General features: G+C 35.6%; 1 protein-coding gene and 1 pseudogene across 8 annotated transcripts in view; both read left to right on the forward strand.

The window, feature by feature from the left end:
* Nucleotides 1-249: 249 nt before the first annotated feature.
* The window catches only part of ARHGAP44 (Rho GTPase activating protein 44), a 179,707-nt gene continuing 154,939 nt past the window's right edge, over nucleotides 250-25,017 (forward strand). For 4 of the 8 annotated variants that reach the window (XM_056817465.1, XM_007483374.2, XM_056817462.1 and 1 more), the window contains exons 1-2: nucleotides 260-358; nucleotides 695-776. In XM_056817465.1, the coding sequence (XP_056673443.1) occupies nucleotides 315-358; nucleotides 695-776 (126 nt within the window). In that variant the 5' untranslated portion in view covers nucleotides 260-314. Of the gene's footprint in view, nucleotides 777-25,017 lie in introns of all 8 variants that reach the window. The other 4 variants (XM_056817468.1, XM_007483375.2, XM_056817463.1 and 1 more) reach the window with 3 other exon arrangements.
* LOC130457277 (endophilin-B1-like) lies at nucleotides 7,785-18,100 on the forward strand (annotated as a pseudogene).

Here is a 25,017-nt window from a genome sequence, read left to right on the forward strand (position 1 = left end):
TGACAAAGGCTACAAATCAGGGCTCGATGTTTGTTGTTGTTCTTGAGTGTCTAGACTGAAGAAAGTGTTAGAGATGCAAATTAAACTCAAATATGTGTATATGCATTTTTTTCTCTTCTTCCTGAACAACTTGGTTGTCAAAACATTTACTGGCACATTCTTTGTCTTTGATCATCTCACAAATCTAAGGAGATAGAAAGGTGAGCAAGAAAGATGAGAAACTTCAGTTCCCAGGATGCCCTACGTTCTTAGCACAGGCGCAGCTGGGAAGCTTCCACCCAGCAGACAGTTTGGGAGACTCTGAGGTTCCAACTATGGATACTGACTCGGGGGCTGGAAGTAGGAGTCTGCTGAGCCCGTGGGTAGTGGTGTCCCTGTGACATGACTGCTTAACCTTCCAATTGCCCTTCGGGGGGGAGGGGGAGGGCAGGGAAGAAGAGTTAGCCTAGCCAAGTGCTGAGCTGAAGGCGTGAAAATGGAGGAGCACTGCAATTGAGGATACAGCAGCAACAACCGCAGTCGCAGCAGCAACCGCCGCAGCCGGCAACGCAGCAGCTGCAGCAAGCAGCAGTTGAGCAATAGTGCTTCTGGCCTGACAGCTAATCACCCCGCAGTACTACTGCTCCTTCTCTCCCCATGGGGGTCATGTAACTGCGGTAGGTTCCCACTACCTCCTTTCTCTATCCTTTACCAGGCTAACTCCTGTATGCTACGAAAGACAAGATGAAGAAGCAGTTCAATCGGATGCGCCAGCTTGCCAACCAGACGGTGGGCAGGTAAGGCCAGCACTAGCCTTCCCGCCCTCCCCACATCCCCAGGTTCCAGGAATGGCCCCTTCTATAAGTCTGGCTCCTATGCCTAAGTGATGGCGTCTATTGTGGATCACCCACCCTTTCCTTTTTTGCTCCTCCTGTTCTCTTTTGGTTCCACCTCCCCAAAGTCTCAAATTTTCGTCACCTGAAATTTGTATTCCCCAGACCCTTTGGGCGGTAATCACTTCTTCGTCCCCTCTCCAGCTCGGTGCGCTGATGCTCTGTCGTTCTGCTTATATTTACCAATGGAACTGTGACGCATCATCTTCCTCGATCTGCTACTGCCCATCTTCGTAGAGACGCCCTCCCCCCCATCTTTCATAACCCTCTCTTGTCCCCCCCCCCCGCCCCCAGTCATTTAATCTTCCTCCCTTTCTATCTGTACTGATTTCTTCAGGACAACATCTCTTGGGTGCAGGTGTCTGCTTTGATTTTGGGAATACCTTGTGTCAGAGTACTTCCTTGAGGATGCCTCCTGAGCTCAAAGTGAATGGGTTTGGGTGGGGGGTGGGGGCTATGTAGAGATTCTCTTGAATAGGCTTTGGTGTTGATGAGTGGATCAACAGAAACTAATGGGCCTATGTATATTTGTTGTCCAGCCTGGAGCCTGTTCATCCTGAAGTTGTTGGTTTTTTCCTTCCTCCATTTGCTTTTATGGCATTATAATGTCAGATCATTTTCCTACCATTGCATTTCAAGGATACTCCTGTGAAGATATGCGATTGTGAGACCAATCTGTCTTTATGACTTAAGAATACTTTCAATGACTGTGAAGGAGATGCTGTGGCAATAGGAGAGGATATTTATAGACAAGAAGAACTTACTGGATAGATAAGAAAAGGATTCCAGCCAGGTGGGGAAATGAAAGTTTAGCAAATTTTAGTTTAACAGGACCTGGGCAATAAACTGCAAGAGGTGAAAAAGTCAGGGAAGGTGGAGAGAAACTGTGTTCAAGTAGTTCAAAATCAGACTTAGCAAAATGTGTATCCTAAGAATCTGGGCATTTCTTGAGGAAAAGATTTGTAAATTAGTGAATAAAATCCCTATAATTGTCACATGTATGTAACTAAGGAGCTTTTCAGTTATAGGTGTGCTAAAGAATGTTGGGAATTTAGGTCAATTATAAGCCAACCACAAAGCAAAATGTTAACCTCTGGAGATTTAACAGTAGAAGGGGCCTTTTGACTTATTTTTTAAATTAATTAGTCAATTTGTTTGTTACATTGAAATTCCAAGCTATCTGCCACCCTCTTTCTCCCCCCTGCTCTAGAAAAGGTATCATTTTATAAAAAGATATATGTATATGTAAAACTGCCTGGTTTGTTTCTATTTATTAGTTCTTTCTCTGGAGAAAGATAAGCATACTTTTCTGTTGCTGTATATAATGTTCTGGATCTGCTTGTTTCATTCTTCATAATTTCACATAGATTTTTTCAATTTTTTTAAAAATTAACCTACTCATTATTTTCTTACACCACAATAGTATTCCATCACAATCATATGCTACAACAATTGATAGGCATCCTCTTTCAATTTCTAGTTCTTTGTCACCACAAAGAAAGCTGCATAAATACTTTCGAACATGTGGGTTCTTTTCCTTTTTCCCAGATCACTTAAGAAATGAGGCTAGTACTGGATCCAAAGGTATACACAGTTTTGTAACTCTGGGCATAATTCCAGGTTGCTCTCTAGAATAATTGGGTCAATTCACAGTTCCACTAACAGTGTAGTAGTGTCCCCATTTCCCCACATTCCTATCAAAATTTATCATTTTGCCCTGTTATCATTTCAGCCAATCTGATAGGTGTGAGATGATATCTCAGAGTTGTTTTAATGAACATTTCTTTAATCAATAATGATCTAGAACATTTTTCATATGGTTTTGATTTCTTCATCTAAAAACAGTCTTCATATCTTTTGATCATTTATCAATTGTGGAATGACTCATATTCTTATAAACTTGACAGATTTCTCTACATATTTGAATGAAATCTCTATCAGAGAAACTGTAAAATATTTCCCTCCAATTTCCTATTTTCCTTCTAATCCTGGCTACATTGGTTTTATTTGTACAAAAAATGTTAAATTCAATGTTTTCAAAATTATTCATTTTGCATGTCACAATGCTTTGTAGATTAGTTTAGGTAGAATTGTCATTTTAATTATATTGGTTATATCTACGCATGAACAATTACTATTTCCCCATTTATTTAAATCTGACTTTATTTGTATAAAAAGCATTTTAGAATTATGTTCATGTGGTTTCTTGTTTTATTTTGGCATATATACCTGAAAATTTAAATGTTCCTTCTATCCTTCTTTCCTTCCTCCCTTCCCTCCTATATAAGGGTCATCTATAAATAATATTAGACTTCTGCCAATCTCTGGTATTTGCATTGAACAATTATTAAGCATATAGATACAAAATCAGGAACTACATGCTACTGGGGGAGGAAGATAGGACAATTCCTTGGGCAACTAAGAGATATCCATACATCTGTGGTCTCAGTTGCTACTGTGGTTATTCCCTCCACAGATCATAACCAATCTATGTCTATTAATCCTGTGTGATTCTTTTCTATACCTTCCCATCCATCCTCCAAAGAGGATTGATATATCCAGAGTTCAGAAATAAGACTTTGTGGTCTTTCTAAACATGATGTAATTACAGATACAGTATAACAAGGTCTGTTCATCTATTCATAATGTTATTGCTCTTGTTATATGTCTAGCTCAACTACTTTTCTGGTTTTATACACATATACCCCATTTTTAAATCCATTTCTTTGTGTTGCTGCCAGTTTATATTATTTGTCTTTCATCTTAAATCACATTTACTGATCTGATTTGGAAAAGGGAATTTGCTCACTGTGTCAAAAAACAAAACATAGGTCTGCACCAAAAAAAAAAAGTCTATTGTTGTTTAGTTGATAATCAATTTTAATTCTTTAAAAACTATAGTTTTACTTAATTTTGAGCCATATAATATTACCAGAAGAATACTGATGTCCAAAAAAAGTTGTTCACTTTCTAGGCCCTTTTCATTGTCAATCTATGGCAATGGGCTTTCATATTTTTCTTTTTTTGCTTTTGTCACAATATTCTTTGCTGTGAAAACTAGAGTTACAGAATGTTTTATTTGGCAATATTATAGAAGAATTGGAAGTCATAGAAACACTTTTCCCTCAACAAGCCTTTTTTCTTGAGGTCTTTGTGTGTTCAAGGTCTGACATGTTTTGAGATTAGTGTCCATATATATTAGGTGTTCATTTTGTGAATATTACACACTTGCCAGTGTGTCCTACATATGCTGGGCATAATTTATGTTAAATAAATTATTTATAAAATCTACTTTAACTATAATAATATATCTAAAATATTGTAGCACACCTAGTATGTTCCTTTTGAGAGCCCTAAATATATTGTTCAGTTGTGTCAAACTCTTCATGAACCTATTGCTTATATTGTTCATTTTCTTGGCAAAGACACTGGAGTCATTCCTATTCCTTCTCCAGTGGATGAAGGCAAACAATGTTAAGTGACTTGCCTAGGGTCACACATTTAATAAGAATCTAAGGCTAGATTTGAAACTCAGCTCTTTCTGACTCCAGGTCCAGCATTCTATCCACTGAGCCATCTACATGCTCCAGATTTATAATGTCTGTCTAATATAGACCAGCTCAATGAGTTGCTAGCCATTAAAAATCATATTCTGTATACTCTTTATCTACTTGTTTTTTTTCTATATTAAAGTAGTAGATAAAAAGTTGTAGATAAAGTAGAGATAGTATATTTTTGCCTTTGATCTAAGGAATGGTAAAAATATTTCCCTTTTATCTATAGTTCAGCATATAATAATCCCTTTGATTTAGATTTATAACAATAAAATAGCCTTATGGTTGGCAACAGTCATTTCCTCAGATTTGGGGGTTATAGATCTTTTAGAGATTTATTTATTACTTCTCCTTTGAATCTCTTAAATCCAATGTTTTGGCCATTTTACTTTTTTTACTTTTTACCTCATGACCTCTATCTTCATAGGTCTACTTTTCTTCTTAATTCTAAGGGGAAAAGAATAAAAAGAGTGGATGAAAAATTGTTGCTTTATTATCACCATTTTAATACCTAATTCAGTTATAGAAGCCACAGGAAGCACATGGCCATAGGAGAACATTATGAGTTCACCTTCACTGTTGTTGCTTTTTTTTTCCTGTTATTGGTTAAAATTGGTGAATAAATGGTGAGGAAATAAGAAAATTGCTCTTTATTAGAGAGTGGTGAAAGACCAGAGAAGCATAATGCAAAGTAATTAAAAGTATCAATTGTCATATCTTATGTGTTTAATATTCAGTAAGTTAAATGGATATCTTTTTGGAATGTTGTCATCCCAATTGTTTTAGTGTTCAAAATAATTGTTTCCCTTAATCAATTGAGTATATACATTTGAAAGGATCAAGAAATAGCAAAACTACTAATTTATGATGCCAAAATAAACACATTATTTTTCTTTTTTAAAACAAATTTTGTTGATTCCTTTTTTTAAACACTACAAGCATTTCCCTATAACTACTCTACTACACACACAAAATGAATTCCACTCTTACAATGAAAAACATTTAAACAAAGCCAACCTGGAAAGCAACTGAAAGTTTATACTTAATTCCATTTCCTTAGCCCCTACCTTTCTACTGAGTTATCAGTTTTCCAGGTCTGAGATTGTTCACTATAATCATACATCAGAGCTTAATTGATTTTTAGTGTTACTGTTGTTTATGTTATTATAGTCATTAGTTAAATGACCTTTAGCCAGTATTGCCAGGCAGCCAGAAGATACCCCTTTTCTCCCACTGATTCTTTGACTGTTCGTAGGACTTGAATGAGATAGTAAACAACTCTGTTTCTTCTGATGGAATAGCATATCACCAAGCCTTACCATCTGCCCTTCTACTGTCTCCTAAGGGATTCTAGACTTTAACTTCTGTTCTTCCTCTATACCCTGTAGTGTCCTAGTACTGTTATCTAACCTATTTAGGACCCCTGGGCCTTGACATCTTCCTTGTCACTGCTTCCTTATGTCTTCTTCTTCCTTTCTGCCTTACAACTAAACTTCCTTTGTGTGTTGTCTCTCTTAATAGAGTATCAATTCTTTAAAACAATGATTTCTTGACTTTCCTCTTTATATCCCAGGTCACAATATAAGTACTAAAGAAATTAATTGGTTCATTGATTCATTTTTTAATTTTGTGTCACTTCATACAAATGTCCTTATGTTTCCATTAATTCCTCATATTCATTGCTTCTTTAGGTGAATACATTCTATTATCTTTATATACCACAGTTTGTTTGGACATTGCCCAATGGATAGGCCCCCATTTTTTCTTAGTGTTTTTGTAACACAAAGAGTATTTCTCTGAATATTTTGTTATATATGGGACTTTTCCCCACCTTGAACTCCTGTTGACATCATAATGAAGTTAGTGGATCAAAGAATTTCAATAGTTTAATAATGTAGGACAAGGACCAAAGCCAGAATAAAACTAATTTTCCAGTATGAGAGAAGACCACATCATTGTAGTCCATCATTGGAGGAATACTAAACTATTAAAATACTAAAGGGAGAAAAATAAAAAGTGAATGATGGGAATATAAGGGAAAGGGACTAATGTCATCAAAGATTCTAAGTGGAGGGTAATTCAAACAAAAACAGAACACAAGCAAATAAATGAAGAAAGAATATATTAAATTTAGAAAGAAAGATGAATATAAAAGTATATAATAGGTTGAAATATTCTCTAAATAAGTAATGTCACATAAACTGAGTCAATTCTTGATGATTCAAAAGAAAAATTAAAAACTTAAAGAGATATTAGAAAAGTACATGTCAAAATATATGGGCTGTATAACAAAAATAATTAAACTTGTGGTAAGTGTCTCCAAAAAAGAGTTTTGTTCTAACATAACAACAAAGGTGGAATATAAAATCACTATAGTGGGGGAAAAAAAGAAACCCAGAAGAAAAGGAGCCAAAGACAGTAAGGTTAAAGAAACACATGATCACTACACAAGATAAGCCATTAAGCTTTAAAATAGAATGTACAGTGATAACTTAAGAATCATAGCTAACTCAGAAGAACATGACAAGTAAAAATGTTCCATTACTATTATGCAAGAAATAGTAGACGATTACTGCCCAGCACTTTTGAATAGAGAAAACAAAATACCAAAAGAAAGAATCCACAGATCACAGTAAGAAACAAAACCTCAAGTTCTAAGATACATTGTGATTAAACTGAACATTTTAAATGACAACAAATTCTTTAGAGAATTATCACAAAAAAGACCTTTAAGTATAAAGGAAAGAAATTAACACGTGATTATTATATCTCTACTAGAAATCACAAAACAAAAAGATACATTTATATTTATATATGTAAGGTTATTTATATTTATAGCCTCACAAGCAAAGGAGCATAAGATACAATCCAAATTGCCATATCCAACAAACCTGAGCCTAATTAGTAATGGAAAAGAAATAGTATTCAATAAAGGACACATTTGAAGCATTTATGAGGAGTGATGGGGAAAGACATGATGTTTTCACTCTGGAGAATGTCACACAGGGAAACCACTTCCTCAGAGAAAGTCTTATGCCTTCATACATTCTGCTTCAGGAGACAGAAAATAAACAGTCTTGGGAAGTACTTGGACTTAGAGTGGTTAGAAGTGATTGCATGACAAATATGAAGAAGAATTATCATGCTGAGAGCAGGGGTAGAATTAGATAAATGATTTGGGACACATGAGAAATGCTTCTTGTTAAAATTAATTGTGGTTGGACTTTGAATATATATATTAGGTGGTTTTATTAGGTGGTTGCCAGGGATTTAATTTCTAAATCCCAAAATGAATTACTAAAGTAAATGGAATTTATGGTAGGTTATTTACAATATTTACAATAAAAGGAAGATATTAAGGAATGAGAGAGAGAGAGAGAGAGAGAGAGAGAGAGAGAGAGAGAGAGAGAGAGAGAGAGAAGAGAATGAGAACTCTTGCTTCTACTGATACCAGATAGAATTTCTAAGCCCTAGCCAGGGGTAGAGAGTCTCAAGAGGTTGGGCCTTACCTGGAGGCTTCACACCTCCAGAAAGGTGGGGTCACTAAGTCAGCTTTTCACTCACCAACAGTAACAGTCTAAAAGAAGTCTGGATGTTGGTCTTCCAGTCACTCCTCTGAGTCTGTCTTCTAGTCACTGCTCTGTCCTTCACTCCAAGCTCGGGTGACTCACTGTCTGAATATCTGTCTTCCCTTCACCTCCGAGTGACTAATCATTCACTCCAAGCTTAGGATGACTGACTGTCTCTCCTCTTCAGTCTTTTTTTCCTCTATTTAAAGACCTTTTTCACTTGTGTCACTTCCCCTAAATTTTCATGTCTACCAATCACAGCAGACACTTTTCTGCAGGACTGCCCATTCTTTAGTTCTCACTTTCTTTGGTTAGATTATTCTTTTTGGCTTACTTAACACCTCTTTTGTTAAGTTCACATTTTGTAGTTACTTAACATCTTTTTGTAGTTAAAATCTAAAAATAGATTGTAGCTTACAATTCTAGCTTCACTATAAAGGAAGAGCTAAGAACTTTCATTGTTACAAACAGGAGATTACAATTTTATCTTCACAATAAAGAAAGAGCTAAGTATCTTCATTGTTACCATCAGGAGAAAGCTAAATCCAATCTTCACATTCTGTTATTACTCCTATTAGAGAATTATTCTATTACAACAATTTGTCTACCCATTTCTTTGCTATCACAAAAAATGCTGCTATAAATACTTCATTAATTAATGTTTCTAAAAGTAAGGCATAGGAGGGAGCTGATAGAAAAGAGGGTAAATTGGGGATATGATTATCAGAAATTAAACTGTAAACTATAAAATTAAAATGTTAAATATAAAATTAAACTATAGTAATCATAATGATGCAAAAAAATTTACAAGTCTCTCTAAGGAGTACGAGGCCTCATTTATTAAATACATAGAGAAATAAGTTAAATGTATAAGAATACAAGACATTCCCCAACTGATAAATGGTGAAAGGATATGAATGGGTAGTTCTCAAAGTAATTAAAATTCTGTATAATCATGCAAAAATTAATGAAATCATTATTAATTAGAGAAATGCCAATTAGAACCATTCTGAGATATCCTATACATACTCATTATTATGACAGAAAAGGAAAACAACAAAACTTGGAGGAGACGTGGGAAAATTGAGAAATTAATGCATTTGGGGGAGTTGTAGACTAATTCAGTTATTCTGGAGAGCAATTTGTACCTATAAAACAGTACATATCCTTTAATGATCATTATTAGCAATGCATTAATAGGTATTGTGGGTTTTAAAAGAAAAAAATTATATGCTGGGGAACTACATCCCCCAGCATGTCCCAGGGTTCCCTCCTGTGGGAATGTCTATAAATGGGCCAATCCTGTGCCAAGGAGGGATCTTTCAATTGGACTTGGAGCCATTTCAGGGGAAGGGGGGGGGAGGAGAAAGGAGAGTAGGAGCTAGGTTTTTTTTTTCTCTTAATAAAGACCTTTTCTCTTTATCTTTCTTCTGATTTTTTTTTCTTTATTTAATTTCCTACAGTATGTATCCCAAAGAGATTTTTTTTAAACCCAAAAGGGAAGGACATGTGGGCAAAGATATTTAAAGCTGCTCTTTTTATGGGGGCAAAGAATTGGAAAGTGAGGGAAAACCTATCAGTTGGGAAATGGCTAAGTAATGAAACACTATTTTAATAAAATACTGTTGTGCTTTAAGAAATGATAAACAGGAGGAGTTCAGAAAAACCTGGATAGACATAAGAACTGCTTACCATCTTGAGTTATGGAGGTGGGGAGAGAATTCCAGACTCGTAATTCTTTTTAAAATGCAATTGGGGGGGAATAAAATATTTCTTTTAAAAAAGAGTGAGGCATAACAGAAAAAAGGGATAATGGGACAAGATCTCACAGGAATTAAAAAAACACAAACAATAATTGCATGGGGACCACAAAAAGGCTAAAAAAAAATACAGGAACATATAATCTTTGGATGCAAAGCAGACAAAAAGGGAAGACAAAAAAAAAGAAAAGGTAAATGTTTCTTAAGAAAAAATATTTTTAAAAGAATTTTTAAGAGAAAAAAGGAAGAGGAAGGAGTTGAACTAACCACTCAAATGAGAAAAGGGAACACTTATAAAAAGGGAAGAATTTTATAAACAAATAAGTAGGAAAAAAAATAAAGAAAAAGAATCAGTGAGTAAAACTCCAAAACTAGGGAAAGCATTGACAAATGGGAGGAGAGGAAGAGAAGAGAACATGTGGGATGAGTGCTGCATGAAGATTAATTTTACAAAACTAATGAGAGGGACAAAATACTATTTTAAAAGAAAGGAAACAAAAACAATTTTTACTTTCAAAAAAATAATATGCAAATGAAGAAAATGACAACCCTAACTCATAATTTTAAATATGTATAGTTTAAATCATCTCTAAAAATGTCAGATAAGATGAGAAAACAAAACCCTACAATTTCTTGTTTACAAGAATCACATCTAAAGACCAAAAGATATGCAGAGAATAATGAGTATGTTTAAGCAAAAGCTTCAATTTTTTTCTTCCTTTAAATTAAGTTTTTATTGATGTCATTTTTACTTCACCATATTTTCTCCTATTTTCCACATAGCAAATTAAAATGTTTTTAAAAAAGAGGAAAAAATCCATATGTATAATCAACACATCAAGAAGTCTGAAAATATTTAAAATATACTACATTCATCAACCTCCTATCTAGACATCCTTTCTAAATGTAACTTTTTAGCATTCATTTTTGGGGTTTCTTGTGGTTCTCTGAATTTCCATTGTTTTAGTCATTGTGTGTATTATTTTCTGGGCTCTGTTTATAGAATTCTGCATCAATTCATATAGATGTTTCTCATATTCTTCATTCCTTAGAGTACAGTACTATTCTACTGTTCCATACATTTATTTATCACAATTTGTTTAGCCATTCCTAATTATCTCCTTCACAAAAAGTACTGCTTTAATTATTTTGTTGGGCATAGAAACTTTTATCTTGTATAATTTCTTGAAATATGTTTAGGTTCTTTATAGGGGTTGTCAAGTAGTCCATTGGTTCTTAAATAATCTCTCCTTGATCTATTTTCCAGGTCAATTTTAAAAAATGAAACAACCCAACACCACAACAGCTTTTTAGGGGTTGATTCTTTTTTGTTTCCTCCTTCTTCCAGCCTATTTCTAGACTTGTGAATTTATATTTAGCCATGCTATGTGTACATCTGGAGGTAATATTTGATAGAGCTTTTATCTTCTTGAGTCCTGCTGCTACTTTCTTGGATTTTGAGTGTTAAGTTAGTCTAGGACCGCATTGGCAAACCTTTTTGAGATTGTATGCTCAAACTGCAACTTCAAGTTGCCGGTGAGCCCCCTGCATTACCCTAGACCAGTGATGGTGAATGTTTTAGAGACCATGTGCCATGCCATGCCCCACCCACTGAGTGCCAGATGTGCCCTGGACACCCCTTCCCCCCTTACCCCACACAGGGGAGGAAGAAATCACTTCCATTGAGCTGCTGAGTGGAGGGGCAGGTGAAGTAGGAATGCCCTCAGTGAGTGTATAGAGGGAAAGGGGAGGGGCCCAAGTGTTCCACTCCCCTCCAGCTCTTCTGCCTGAGAGCTGCCCATCGAACCCTAGAGAGTGGAGGGAGGAAGTGCTCCCATTGAGCTGCTGGGCAGAGGGACAGGTGTTGTGAAAAAAATGTCAGGCATATTGGAGATGGGGAGGGGACCAACTCTGCCTGAGTCACTCTCCCTTTCTAGTAATGAACTGTGGGGTGGGGTGGGAAGGGTGCCCACAGAGAGTACTTTGGATGCTATCTTTGGCACCTGTGGCATAGGGTCACCATCATTGCCCTAAACAGTAGAGGGAGGAAGTGCTCATGTTAGGCAACTGACAGAGGGGCAACTGACATGCAAAAATGCCCTGGAACACTGTGGAACAGTGCCCCCTCCATGCTGCTGGGGCATGCATTTTATTCCTTTGCCAGCATGAATCGAGGATTTTAGGGGAAATTCAAGCAAGCTTTTAATGCTCTGAAAGTGGCCTGTTCCAGGGCAAAGTCTGATCATTCATCTTCTGAGTTAGTCTTTCTTCCTTGTCTGAATTTTGCAGGTTTCTTATCTTAATTATTGGTTCTCAGTAACATACCTGTTGACTTATAGCTTTCCAGTAGATGGCTACTGGACTCAAACACTATCAATCAGCTGGAAAGCTCTGCAGATTCAGAGTAATAGTATTGCAGTTTCCCTTTTGGCCTAGAATTTCTTTCTCTGGTTATTTCAAAGAATTATCTCTAGGCATTAGAGATAGGTGCAGGCTTGACCTATAGACCATAGAAGAGTTTAGATAAAAAAGAATACCACATAATCTTTAATTATAGCTTTTTACAAATAGTTTTGTTAGTCATAAAGGATAGAACATTTGCTAGCTAGGACATTATTGGTATGCTTCTCCTGTGTCATTAGTAGGAAACATATTCCAGTCAAATATCTAGAGCCCCTCAGGGCTCAAATTTATTTGATTTACAGACAAAGAACCCACAGAGTACCAATGAGAAATGAACCAGTTATCAATCAGAACAGTAAAGTGAGAGTGTTTTCTATTTCCTAATAAGGAATGAGTAATGATTGGCAAAAGTCTAGGAAATTTAACCCTAATGGTACCATTATAGCAAGAAGTTGACACAGGGATTTTGTTGTGGTGAAAATTCACCTTTAAAGATTGTTATACTATTAATTTATGGTCGCCAAGGAATTTACTTATGAAATTCCTAAAATGAAACACTCAAGTCAGAATGGAGTTTATGGTGGTTTAATCACTATGGGAGTAAGGAAAACAGGACAGGGAGTAAAGGAGAGAGGAGGAAAGGGAAAAGTGTTAACTCAACCTTCTGACAGAGCCAGAGAGAGTTTTAGGCCCCAAAAGGCCAAGGTAGAGAAGAGAATCAGTTCTTGACTCACGTGACCGATCTGAAGGAAAGCTGTCTGCGGGCCTCCTCTCTGCTTGAGCTCCTAGCACCAACTGCCATCTCGCTCTGTCCACAGGAAGTGAGCGAATTCTAGAGGCTGTTCCCTTTTTGGGGAAACTTCTTTCCCCAATAACAATCAAACAGAGGAATGTAAAAATAGACTTGAATCCAGGACTTCAATCTCCAGAAATCCTTGCTCCACTTCCCCAGAGTGCTTTGTAATCTCACTGGGTTCTCACCTGGGCTGAGAGCAAAATCATTATTTAGAGGATCTCCGCCCACAGCGGGCTTGCTTCTCTTCCTGGCTCTGCTGGCAAACAGATGTGTCTCATGATGTGAGTGAAATTTGGGTGGGCCTCATGGCCCACCTAGCATGTGCTTCTTTTGCTTGTATTTTCTTTAACCCCTGACCTTTAATAAACCTCATAAAATAATACTCCTTGCAGAGAGAAACTAATTTCTACCTGCCTCAGTATCACCTAAATTTTAATCTTTACAGTTTTTAATTGTATTTATTAGCCTGAGCATTTTTGCACACTATATACAATATATACTATAACAAACAGACAAACTAAGACCATCATGCACTCCTGAAGTCAGATACTCACCTCTGAACCTATGTATCTGTGACCTAGAGTTGGGTAGTGAAGCTTCCAGTTGACACTTTTTCCTGTATTCTATACAAGTTTATGTCCCAGAGTACATCAGTAAACTGTTCTTGCACTGTTCCACAGCCTTGACCCTATTTCAGTACCTGCACGGAAATGTTCATGTTGTCATTCTTAGCTAGACTCTCTCCCAAGTGCAGCAAATCTCTCTGTCTCCCTGTGATAGAATGGGAAAAATATACATTTTCTAGATCTGTGTGGAGGAGTTGTGAGAGAGATCTTAGCTATATTTCTTTTTCCTACTCCACTACATTGGCACCATGGCATTCACTTTTAATTGGTCTGTGATTATTTCTGTTGATTTTTATGGTTGTAGTCATATATTTTGTTTGCTTGGCTTTCTTAATTCTGTAACCCTTTGCAAAACTTTCCATTCTTCTCTGTCTATATCATTTCTTTTTTTTTAACACTTAAATTCCATCTAGGAATAATCAATACTGTGTATTGGTTCCAAGGCAGAAGAGTGGTAAGGGCTAGGCAATGGGAATTAAGTGACTTGCCTAGGATCACACAGCTGAGAAGTGTCTGAGGCCAGATTTGAACCTAGGACCTCCCATCTCTAGGCCTGGCTCTCAGTCCACTGAGTTACTCAGCTGCCCACTTGTCTACATCATTTCTTACAGCACAGCATGTCACAGTTTTTTTTAGCCATTTCCTAATCATTGGACACCGATTTTTTTCCTATTTCCTACCTTCACAGAAAGGGTTGCTATAATTTTAAGGGGTATATAAAGATTTTCTTCTTAATCAATGTCCTTTTTTCTTAAGTATTTTATTTTCCCAACTTTCTGCACTTATAAGATCTAAATTATTTCTCTCCTTCCCTTCTCTTCTTCCTCCCAGAGATTGTAAGCAATTTAATTTGGGGTTTACATATATTATCATGTGACACATTCATTGGTCATTCAAGAGAATACTCATATAATTCCAAAACCCCAAAATAAAAACATTTACTAAACTAAAAATAGTATGCTTTAATCTGCATTCTGACCCCCAACAGTTCTTTCTCTGGAGGTGTATAGCATTCTTTGTCATAAGTGCTTCACAATTGTCTTGAATCATTATATTGCTGAGAGTAGCTAAGTCTTTCATAGTTGATCATTGTACAGTATTGCTGTTACTGTGTACAGTGTTCTCCTGGTTCAACTTATTTCACTCTGCATCATTTCATGTAGGTCTTTCCAACTTTCTATCACCATCATATTCCACAATTTGTTCAGCCACTCCCCAATTGATGCATATCCCATCAATTTCCAATTCTTTGCCACCACAAAAAAAAGCTGTTATAAATAGTTTTGTACAAGTAGATCCTTTTCTTCTTTTTTTTATCTCTTTGGGTTACAGACCAAGTAATGATATTATGGGATCAAAGGGTATGCACAATTTTATAACCCTTTGGACATAGTTCCAAATTGCCCTCCAAGATAGCTGAATGAGTTCTTAACTCCACAAAGATGCAGCATTTGTTATTACTCTTTATTATCATATTGGCAAATCTGAAACAGAATTGCAAAACTTCACATTCTTCTCTGTTTAAAATTGTGAGTTGGTATCCCAGAGTTCTTTTGATTTTCATTTCTCTAATCAAGTGATTTAGAATGTTTTTTCTCATGATTATTGATTACTCTGATTTCTTCATCTGAAAACTGCTTGTTCATATCTTTTGACTATTTGTCAACTGGAGAATGACTCATGTTCTTATAAATTTGACTTGATTATATATTTGAGAAAAGAGACCTTTATCAGAAAAGTTTGCTGTAAATTTTTGCTCCCATTTTGTTGTTTCCCTTCTAATCTTGGTTATACTGACTTTGTTTGTACAAAAGCTTTTTAACTTAATATAATCAAAATTATTCATTTTGCAAATTGTAACATTCTCTATCTCATGTATGTTCATAAATTCTTCCCTTCTTCATAGACCTGACAGGTAAACTATTCTATGCTCCCTTAATTTGCTTATAGTATCACCCTTTATGTCTAAATCATATATCCATTTTGACTGTCTCTTGGTATATACCTAGTTTCTACCATACTCTTTTCCAGTTCCAGCTATTTTTGTCAAATAGTAAGTTCTTATTCAAAAAGCTGGGATCTTTTTGAGTTCATTAAACACTATATTGCCCCTGTACAAACACACCTTTTTTTTAAATATCATTTCAGCTGATAAAACTATATCCATTTCTGATGCTGAATCTTTTGACAGTACAATGTAAATATATCCAACTCACATAAATAACCAAGATCTCTTGGAGCAATACATGACTGATGCAGGAACTTCTTATGATAATACCCTCATTAGATGTGGAGAACAACAAAAATGAATTTGAACAGCAGGCAGAGAATTGGTTCAAATAGCTGCAATAAGCTTTCTTACTCCTTTAAGAAACTTTATAGAAGGAGATCATAACAAATTTGCTAAAGAAAAAAAACCTCTGCAATATTAAAAAACATATGCAGCAGAGACCAGACTGAAAAGGGCAAAAATAACAGAGACAAGAGCATTATCTGAACCAGAATTAAGAATAACTCCAAGTAAATTTGACCAGAAAGCAGAGATTACTGGACTCCTTCTGGAAGGAAACAAAAGAATACCTAAACACCACCTTCACTACCTGAATGACTTTGTGGAAGCAGAGATGACTTACCAGGCTTAGTGCTACCAGTACATACTGGATCTGCAGAAACAACTCAGAAGTTTTTGATTTGTTTATATATTTATCAATACTCAGTCTTCCACAATCTCTATGTCATATATTTCCACTTCCTCATCTGCAGTTACCACTTCTTTATTGCCTTCAACAAATAAAAGAGTTGTTGCTGCTGAATCCAGTGGAAGTAGAAAAGCCAGGGTTCTCTGATTGTGATGCTACAAAGAGTAGTGAATTATCAGTGCTAGTAGAAGAGTTGATCACAATATACAGAATCATTGAATGGATTCAGATTGGCAGATGAGCGAAAGTGAAAATCAAAAGGGCAAACTACCAATTACTTGAAATTGCTTAAATAAATGAGGGACCACTATACAGACTACCAGTTATGACACCATATTTACATATGATTAACTATGTATAGCTGGTGTAAATATCTTCCATATTGATATCTTAAAGACTCAGAGATTACCAGCCTTCAGAACTAGATTTTTGTGCCAATAATGTTGCATAGTAAATATTCCATTGCTTCAGCTTTGGTGTTAAGAAGTTTTTACTTCATGTCAAAGATATTTTCTGACAGGATTCTCAAAGTAGAAATGTTTTCTACTGAATTTTTTATTGACAGCAAGCTAGTTCCTTTAAATAAATAAAATAAATTTATCGTGAATTTAAAAAATGCATAAGCCTAGTAGAAGAATCTCTGGATCAAAGAATATAAATATTTTAATTGCTGGATTTAAATAACTCAAAATTGTATTCTATAATTGTTTTGGTGATTCAAAGCTCTATCAACAATTCACTAGTGTGCCTACTTTCTTGCAAACCTTCCAACTATGACTACTTTTATTTTTTATCATCTTCCCTAATTTGAAAGATTTGTGATGAAAGTGATTTGGTTTTTTTTTTCCTAATCACTGATTATTTGAAACTTTCTTCTGCAATTGTTAACAGTTTGTAATATTTTGGAAAGTATTTTTTCATGTTATTTGACTACTTATGAACCAAGGAATGACTTTTGGCTACATAAACATAAATATATGTGTATGTATGTGTGTATTCAGTCATTCTCAATTGTGTCCAACTTTTAATGATCCTCTTTTGTGGTTTTCTTGACAAACATACTGGAGTAGTTTGCCCTTTGCTTCACCAATTCATTTTATAGATGAGGAAACTGAGGAAAACAGGATTAAGTGCCTTGTTCATAGTCAAATAGTATCAGAAAGTAAATTTAAACTCAGGAAGATAAGTCTTCCTGACTCATTACAACCAGCTGCTTTCTCATGGCCACCTGAAGGAGGCACAGGTGATCATATCATGAGCAACCTGGAAAGTTCCTAAGTGCTCTGGGGATTTTTATACAGTTGTCATGAATGCATGACTTGACTTCCCAAAGAAGCTTGTCTATGAATGGCCTGGGTCTAATTTGGGAAAACCAGAATGGTGGGGGATTACTTCCCTTGACTACTCAGCACTTCCACTAGAGCTGCTACTAGAACTTGAACCCAGATACTTACTTTGTAGTCATGGGTTGTTATAAGTGAACCACTACACAGGACTACTGTCATGTAACTTGTTCTTGTGAGGAGGTAATCCTTAGTGGAAGCTTCTGAGCAGCTGGTCACGCAGTGAGATGATCACAAGTGACCTGTCTTGGAGGAAAGGCTTACGGCTTTAGACCCCATTTCTGAAGGAGATCACGGCAGGTTACTCCACAGCAATGGAAATCAAAGATTTCTTCAAGTTTTGCTTCTAAATTCTGGAAGGAAAAGTTAAATGAGTTATAGGAGGAAATAATAAAACTACAATAGTGGAGGAACTCAACTTGCCTAGAAAAACCTAATCATAAAATAAACATAAGAAAGTTAGAAAGATTAGAATTTTATATGCATTAACATATGAATATATATAAATAATATATAAATATAAAAATATATACTTATTTTCAATTGTGCATGATACCTTCAGAAAAAAATTGACTATATATTAGGGGGAATCTCAAAAACTAATGCAAAAAAAGAAGAAATATTAAATACATATTTTCAGAACATAATGCAAAAAGTTGCATCCCATAAAAGGGCTTTTGAAACATTGATTTAAAATTATTTTGATAAGTTACCTAATCTTTTTTACTATAACCCTTACTTTCTGTCTTAGCATCTATACTAAAAGTTCTCCTGTCAAGTGACATAAATAGGCAGTTTTCACAGGATGAAATCAAAACTATCAATAAGCACAAGAAAAAGTGTTCCAAATCCCTCCTGATTAGAGAAATGTGAATTAAAATAACTCTGAGGTATCACTTCATGCCTAGCTGACTGGCCAATATGGCAACAAAGGAAAGTGATTAATGTTGGAGGGGATGTGGCAAAAGTGGAACACTAATACACTGCTGGTGGAGTTGTAAATTGGTTTAAGCATTCTGGAGGGCAATTTGGAACTATGCACAAAGGGTGCTTGCCCTTTGATCCAGCTATACCACTACTGGGTTTGTACCCCCAAAGGGATAATAAGGAAAAAGACTCATATAAAAATATTTAACCACATTCTTTGTGGTGGCAGAAATTAGAAAATTAGGGGGTATCCATCGATTGGGGAATGGCTGAACAAATTGTGTTATCTGATGGTGATGGAATATTATTGTGCTGAAAGGAATAATGAACTAGAGGAATTTCATATGAACTCCTCCAAGGAGGAAAGACCTCCAAGAATTAATGCAGAGCAAAAGGAGCAGAACCAGGAGTACATTGTACACAGAGACAGATACATTATGCCACAATTGAATGTAATAGACTTTTCTACTAGCTGCAATGCATGACCCAGGACAATCCAGAGGAATTTATGAGAAAGAACACTATCAGAAAAAGAACTATGGAAACAGAAATTCCAAGGGAGCCAAGATGGAGGAGTAATTAGGGCTCACCATTTCACCACAAAAATCTTCTCTGACCAAGAGTAAAATGTCACCAAGAAAGAACACAGGAGTGAAAGAACCAATAGAGACAGAGGAAAACAACCTTCAAAAAAAAAGAAAAAACCCCAAAAGGTAGGCAGAGATCATCTGGGGAACCAAGGTGAGAGGGGAGCAGAGCTAGCTGGAGGCATAGCAGCGAGTGAAGAGCAAGCCAAGGGCAAACCATACTCCCCACTGCCCCACACATTTGCTCTCACAGGTTCTGAACTTAAGCTCATGCCAAGTCTGGTCCTGAGATCCTGCCAGGAAATTAATGATCCAAGCCAACTAATAGCTCTTGAAATTGCAAACCTGCAGAGAAGTCCATAATCCCAGCCCAAGGCAATCTTGGCTAAAGAGGGTTGACCACATGGGCCCAGAGCCAAATCAGGAATCCCAGTCTGGACTTGGGGTGAGGATAAAGTTCTCAGGAAGAAACTGTGGAACTCCAGGACAGGGCAAGCAAGGGTGTGCCTGATTGAATCAAGAACACCTTGAAACCAAAAACATGATCATAAGCCAGAGGCTAGAATCTGATCAGCATCTCCCCTGATCAAGTTCAGACTGAGATCAAAAGCTTACACCCAAGCCTGAGGAAAGTCTTTAAACTATCAGCATCTCAAGAGTCAATTGAATGAGCTGGGGAAGGGGACTGTCAGAGCTCTCAGCCCTCAGGCCATCTGGTAAACAAGTAATAACCTAGAAAATAAGCCAAAAATAACATCAAGGAAGGATTACAGTTTAAGAGGGTACCCCAAACTCCCCAGAAAACAGAACCTACCTATGTGAGCAAACAGTCAAAAAAGCACCTAACTAAAAAAAAAAGACTTTTTATAAAGGCAAATACCAAGGGGCATAAACAGAAGTAGACAATAAAAGCAAAGGAAACACACCCAAAGTCCAAAAGAAAAATATGGATTGGACACAGATAATAGAAGAGCTCAAAAAAGACTTAAAGAGTTAAAGGAAAAGTGGGCAAGAGAAATGAAAGTTATGCAAGAAGAAATGGGTCAATTGAAAAAGGAGAACCAAAAACTGACAAAAGAAAACCAGACCTTAAAAATCAGAATTGACCATCTAGAAACTAAATATTTCATAAGAAATCAAGAAACAATAAAGCAGAATCAAAGAGGGGGGGGGGAACAGAGGAAAATATCAAATATCTCATTGAAAAAACAACTGACCTAGAAAACAGGTCGAGGAGAGATGATCTGAGAATTATTGGATTACCTGAAAGCCATGATGAAGAAAAAAAACCTTGGATATCATATTCTAAGAAATTATCATAGAAAATTGCCCAGAGATCTTGGAAAAAGAAAATGAAATTGAAATTGAAAGAATTCATAGATTGCCTCCAGAAAGAAATCCTCAAATGACAACTTCCAGGAATGTAATAGCTAAATTCAAGAGCCATCAAGCCAATGGGAAAAAAAAAATATTTCAATCAGCCAGAAAGAAACCATTCAAATCCATGAAGCTACAATTAGAATCACTGAGGATTTCTACCTTAAAGGATCGAAAGGCAAGGAATATTATATTCAGAAAGGAGAAAGATTTGGGTTTACAACCCAGAGTGACCTATCCAGCAAAACTGAGTATACTCTTTCATAGGAAAAAGTGGTCATTCAATAAGATACAAGATTTCCAAGTATTCCTGAGGAATAAGTCAAACCTAAACAAAAAAATGTGAAGATAAAATATGAGACATAATAGAAGCCCAGAAAGGTAAATAGAAAGAGAAAATTTAATGTACTCATTTAGGTAAAAATACTTATATGTCTACATGGAGAGAGGATTTCTATAATTCTCAAAAATTGCTCTTGGTTGTAGAGAAGATAGAAGGAATGTTCTCAGAAAGAGGGTGGAAAAGTAAGCTGATTATGATAATATGATGTATTTGATGATATATTATATGATATATATGTAAATGTGATGATATGAAATGATATGTACATATGATATGATATGTATGCATATGAATGATATGTAAAATCAATAAAGGACTGAGAGAGAGGGTTGCACTGAGAGAAAAGGGAAGGGAGAAATAGAACGGAATAAATTATATGAAGAAAGAGGTGAGAAAAATCAATACAGAGAAAGGAGAATAAGGGTGGTTACAGGCAATGTTTAAACTTTACTCTCTTTGTAACTGGCACAGAAAGGGAAAAATGAGTATACTCAGTGAGGCATAGAATTCTATTTCACCCTACAGAGAAGTAAAGGAGAACAAGACAAGGGAAGCAAGAGTAATAGAAAGGAGGGAAAATTGGGGTTGGGGAAGAATGACAAAAGGCAAAGTACTGGTGATAAGGAATAGAGTGAAAGGGAATAGACAGGATCTAAAGGGGATAATAAGAAAGAGGACAATACACAATTCGTATTAAATTAATTAAACAGAAAACATTAAACAGAAAACAGATAGCAGAGTGAATTAAAAACCAGAATCCTACTATATGTTTACAAGAAACACATTTGAGGCAGAGTGACACACAGAGATGTAAGGTAAAATGCTGGAGCAGAATTTATTATGCATCATCTAAAGTAAAAAAAGCAGGAGTAGCAATCATGATACCAGACAAAGCTGTAGTAGAAATTGATCTTATTGAAAGATACAAGGAAGGACATTACATTTTGCTAACACCATTATTAAACATATATGTAACAAATAGTATAGCATCTAGATTTCTAAAAGAAAAATTGAAGGAGCTCAAGGAGAAAATAGATAGTAACACCACACTAGTGGGGAATCTCAACCTTCCCCTTTCAGAACTAGATAAATCGAGCCAAAAAAAAAATATGAAAGAAGTAAGGGAAGTAAATGAAATGCTAGAAAAATTAGAGTTAATAGATATCTGGAGAAAACTGGACGGGGATAAAAAGGAATATACCTTCTTGGTATATTCAATACAAAGATTGACCATGTAATAGGGCATAGAAATATTGCAAACAAATGCAGAAAAGGAGAAATAATAAATGCCACTTTTTCAGATCATAATGCCATAAAAATTATAATTAACAAGGGTCCATGGAAAGGCAAATTTAAAGTGAATTAGAAATTAAATAATCTAATTATTCAAAACAGGTGATCAAAGAAGAAATCATAGAAACAATTATAGACTTCATTAAAGAGAATGGCAATAAGGAGACATCATACCAAAACCTATAGGATACAGCCTAAGTAGTAGTCTGGGAGAAATTTTATATCACTGAGTGCCTATACCAACAAAACAGAGAGGGCAGAGATCAATGAATCAGGCCTGCAACTTAAAAAATTATTTAAAAAAAAGCACAAATTAAAAATTCCCAGATAAAAATTAATGGGGGAGGGGGAACAGCTGGATAGCTCAGTGGATTGAGAACCAGGCCTAGAGATGGGAGGTCCTAGGTTCAATCTGGCCTCAGACATTTCCCAGCTGTGTGACCCTGGGGAAGTCATTTAATCCCCATTGCCCAGTCCTTACCATGCTTCTGCCTTGGAACCAATACACAGTATTGATTCTAAGATGGAAGGTAAGGGTTTAAAAAAAATAAATTGGAAATTCTAAAAATTAAAGGAGAAATTAATGAAATTGAAAGTAAAAGAACTATTGAAGTAATAAATAAGACTAGGAGCTGGTACTTTGAAAAAACAAATAAAATAAACTGGTAAATCTAATGAAATAAAAAGAAAAAAGAATCAAATTAACAGTACCAAAGATAAAAGGTGATCTCACCTCTAATGAAGAGGAAATTAAGGCAATTGTTAAGAATTATTTTGCCCTATCATATGGCAACAAATGTGACAATCTAGGGGAAAATGAGTTTCATTTACAAAAATATAAATTGTCCAGATTAACAAAAGAGGAATGTAGGAGTTAAAATTAAGGTTGGACTAAATACAAGAGAATGTGGTCACTGAAATTAATATATCTCAAGTCATAATGGCTTTTTGTCAGTTTTATTTACAAAATAGAGGGAAAGAGTTGAAAGGAGAGGAATGTGAATGAGGGTAGAGAAAGCAGTCTAACTTAGCAAGCTAAATATTTGATCTGGCACCTGGATCTACTCTGGCAGGGCTCCAGAAACCCCAGCAGCAGGGCCCAGAAGTAAATTAAGCAAGGATTTCACCCATACAGCCTCCTCTGAGAGGGAGAGCTATCTGGTGTTAAATCTCTCCAGAAATCAGGAAAGGAAGGTCAGCTTTTTTCCACTCACCAATCCAAAGATCCCAGAGCAGTCTTACCAAAAAAAAAAAAAGTCCCAGGTCCATAATGAAGAAGAAGGTCCTTCATCAGCCTAGAAAGAGCTGAAAGACCTAATTCACAGAAAGTTGCAGCAACTTTTAAAGACCCTTCTTTACATCATTTTCTGTTCCTCTATGTTAGGGGACCAAAAGTCTTTAAATTTGCTTAGGACCTAGAGGTCAGTCTTAGTCATTTCTGAGTTACCACCCACTTTAGCAAGTGGATTGTGGACCTCCCCCACTTAGGCATTTAGAAGGGGTATATTCACTTGCGACTGATTAAATATAAAGGTAGGTGAGGGGAGAGTTAATCCCATTTTCACAGGGAACAGAATTCTTAAACAATCCCATCTCATAAAAAGAAATTGAACAAGACATCAAGGAACTTCCTAAGAAAAAATCCCCAGGGCCAGGTGGATTCACAAGTGAATTCTATCAAACATTTAAAGAACAATCAATCCCAATACAATACAAATTATTTGATAAAATAAGCAAAGAAGGACTTTTACCAAATTCCTTTTATGACACAAATATAGTACTGATTCCAAAGTCAGGCAGACCAAAAACCAGGCAAGAAAACTACAGACCAATCTCCTTAATCAATCTATATGCAAAAATCTTAAATAGAATACTAGCAAAAGACTCCTGCAAGTGATCACAAGGATTGTTCACAATGATCAGGAGGGATTTATACCAGGAATGCAAGGATGGATTAATATTAGGAAAACTGTCCACATCACTGACTACATCAATAATCAAACAGAAATCACATGATTATATCAATAGATATAGAAAAAGCCTTTGACAAAATACAACAACCATTCCTACTGAATATGCTAGAAAGTATAGGAATAGAAGGATCATTCCTCAAAATAATAAACAGTATATCAGCAAGTATCATCTGCAATGGGAACAAGTTAGAAGCCTTCCCAATAAGATCAGAAGTGAAGAAGCAAGGATGCCCATTATCATCTCTTTTATTCAATATTGTATTATAAATGCTAGCAGAAGCAATAAAAAAAAGAAAAAGAAATTGAAGGGATTAAATTAGGCAATGAGGAAACTAAACTATCACTCTATGCAGATGATATGGTGGTATCCTTAAAGAACCCCAGAAAATCAACTAAAAGGGTAGTGGAAATAATTAACAACTGTAGTAAAGTTACAAGGTACAAAGTAAACCCACACAAATCATCAGCATTTCTATATATTTTCAACAAAACTCAGCAGTAAGAGCTAAAACAAGAAACTCCATTTAAAACTCTAGAAAATATAAAATATTTAGGAATCTATTTTCCAAAACAAACACAGGAATTATATGAATACAACTACAAAACACTTTTCACACAATTAAAACTAAATATAAACAATTGGAAAACCATTAACTACTTCTAGGTAGGATGAGCTAAAATAATAAAAATGACAATCCTACCCAAATTAATCTATTTATTCAGTGCCATACCTATCAAACTACCAAAAAACTTTTATTTATAGAATTAGAAAAAAATTACATCAAAGTTCATCTGGAAGAACAGAAGATCAAGAATTAAAAAAAAAATTGAAGCTTGGTGGCCTAGCAGTACCAGATCTTTAACTGTACTATAAAGCAGTGGTCATCAAAACAAT

The sequence above is a fragment of the Monodelphis domestica genome, chromosome 2, assembly GCF_027887165.1.
Source record: "Monodelphis domestica isolate mMonDom1 chromosome 2, mMonDom1.pri, whole genome shotgun sequence".
NCBI lineage: Eukaryota > Metazoa > Chordata > Mammalia > Didelphimorphia > Didelphidae > Monodelphis > Monodelphis domestica.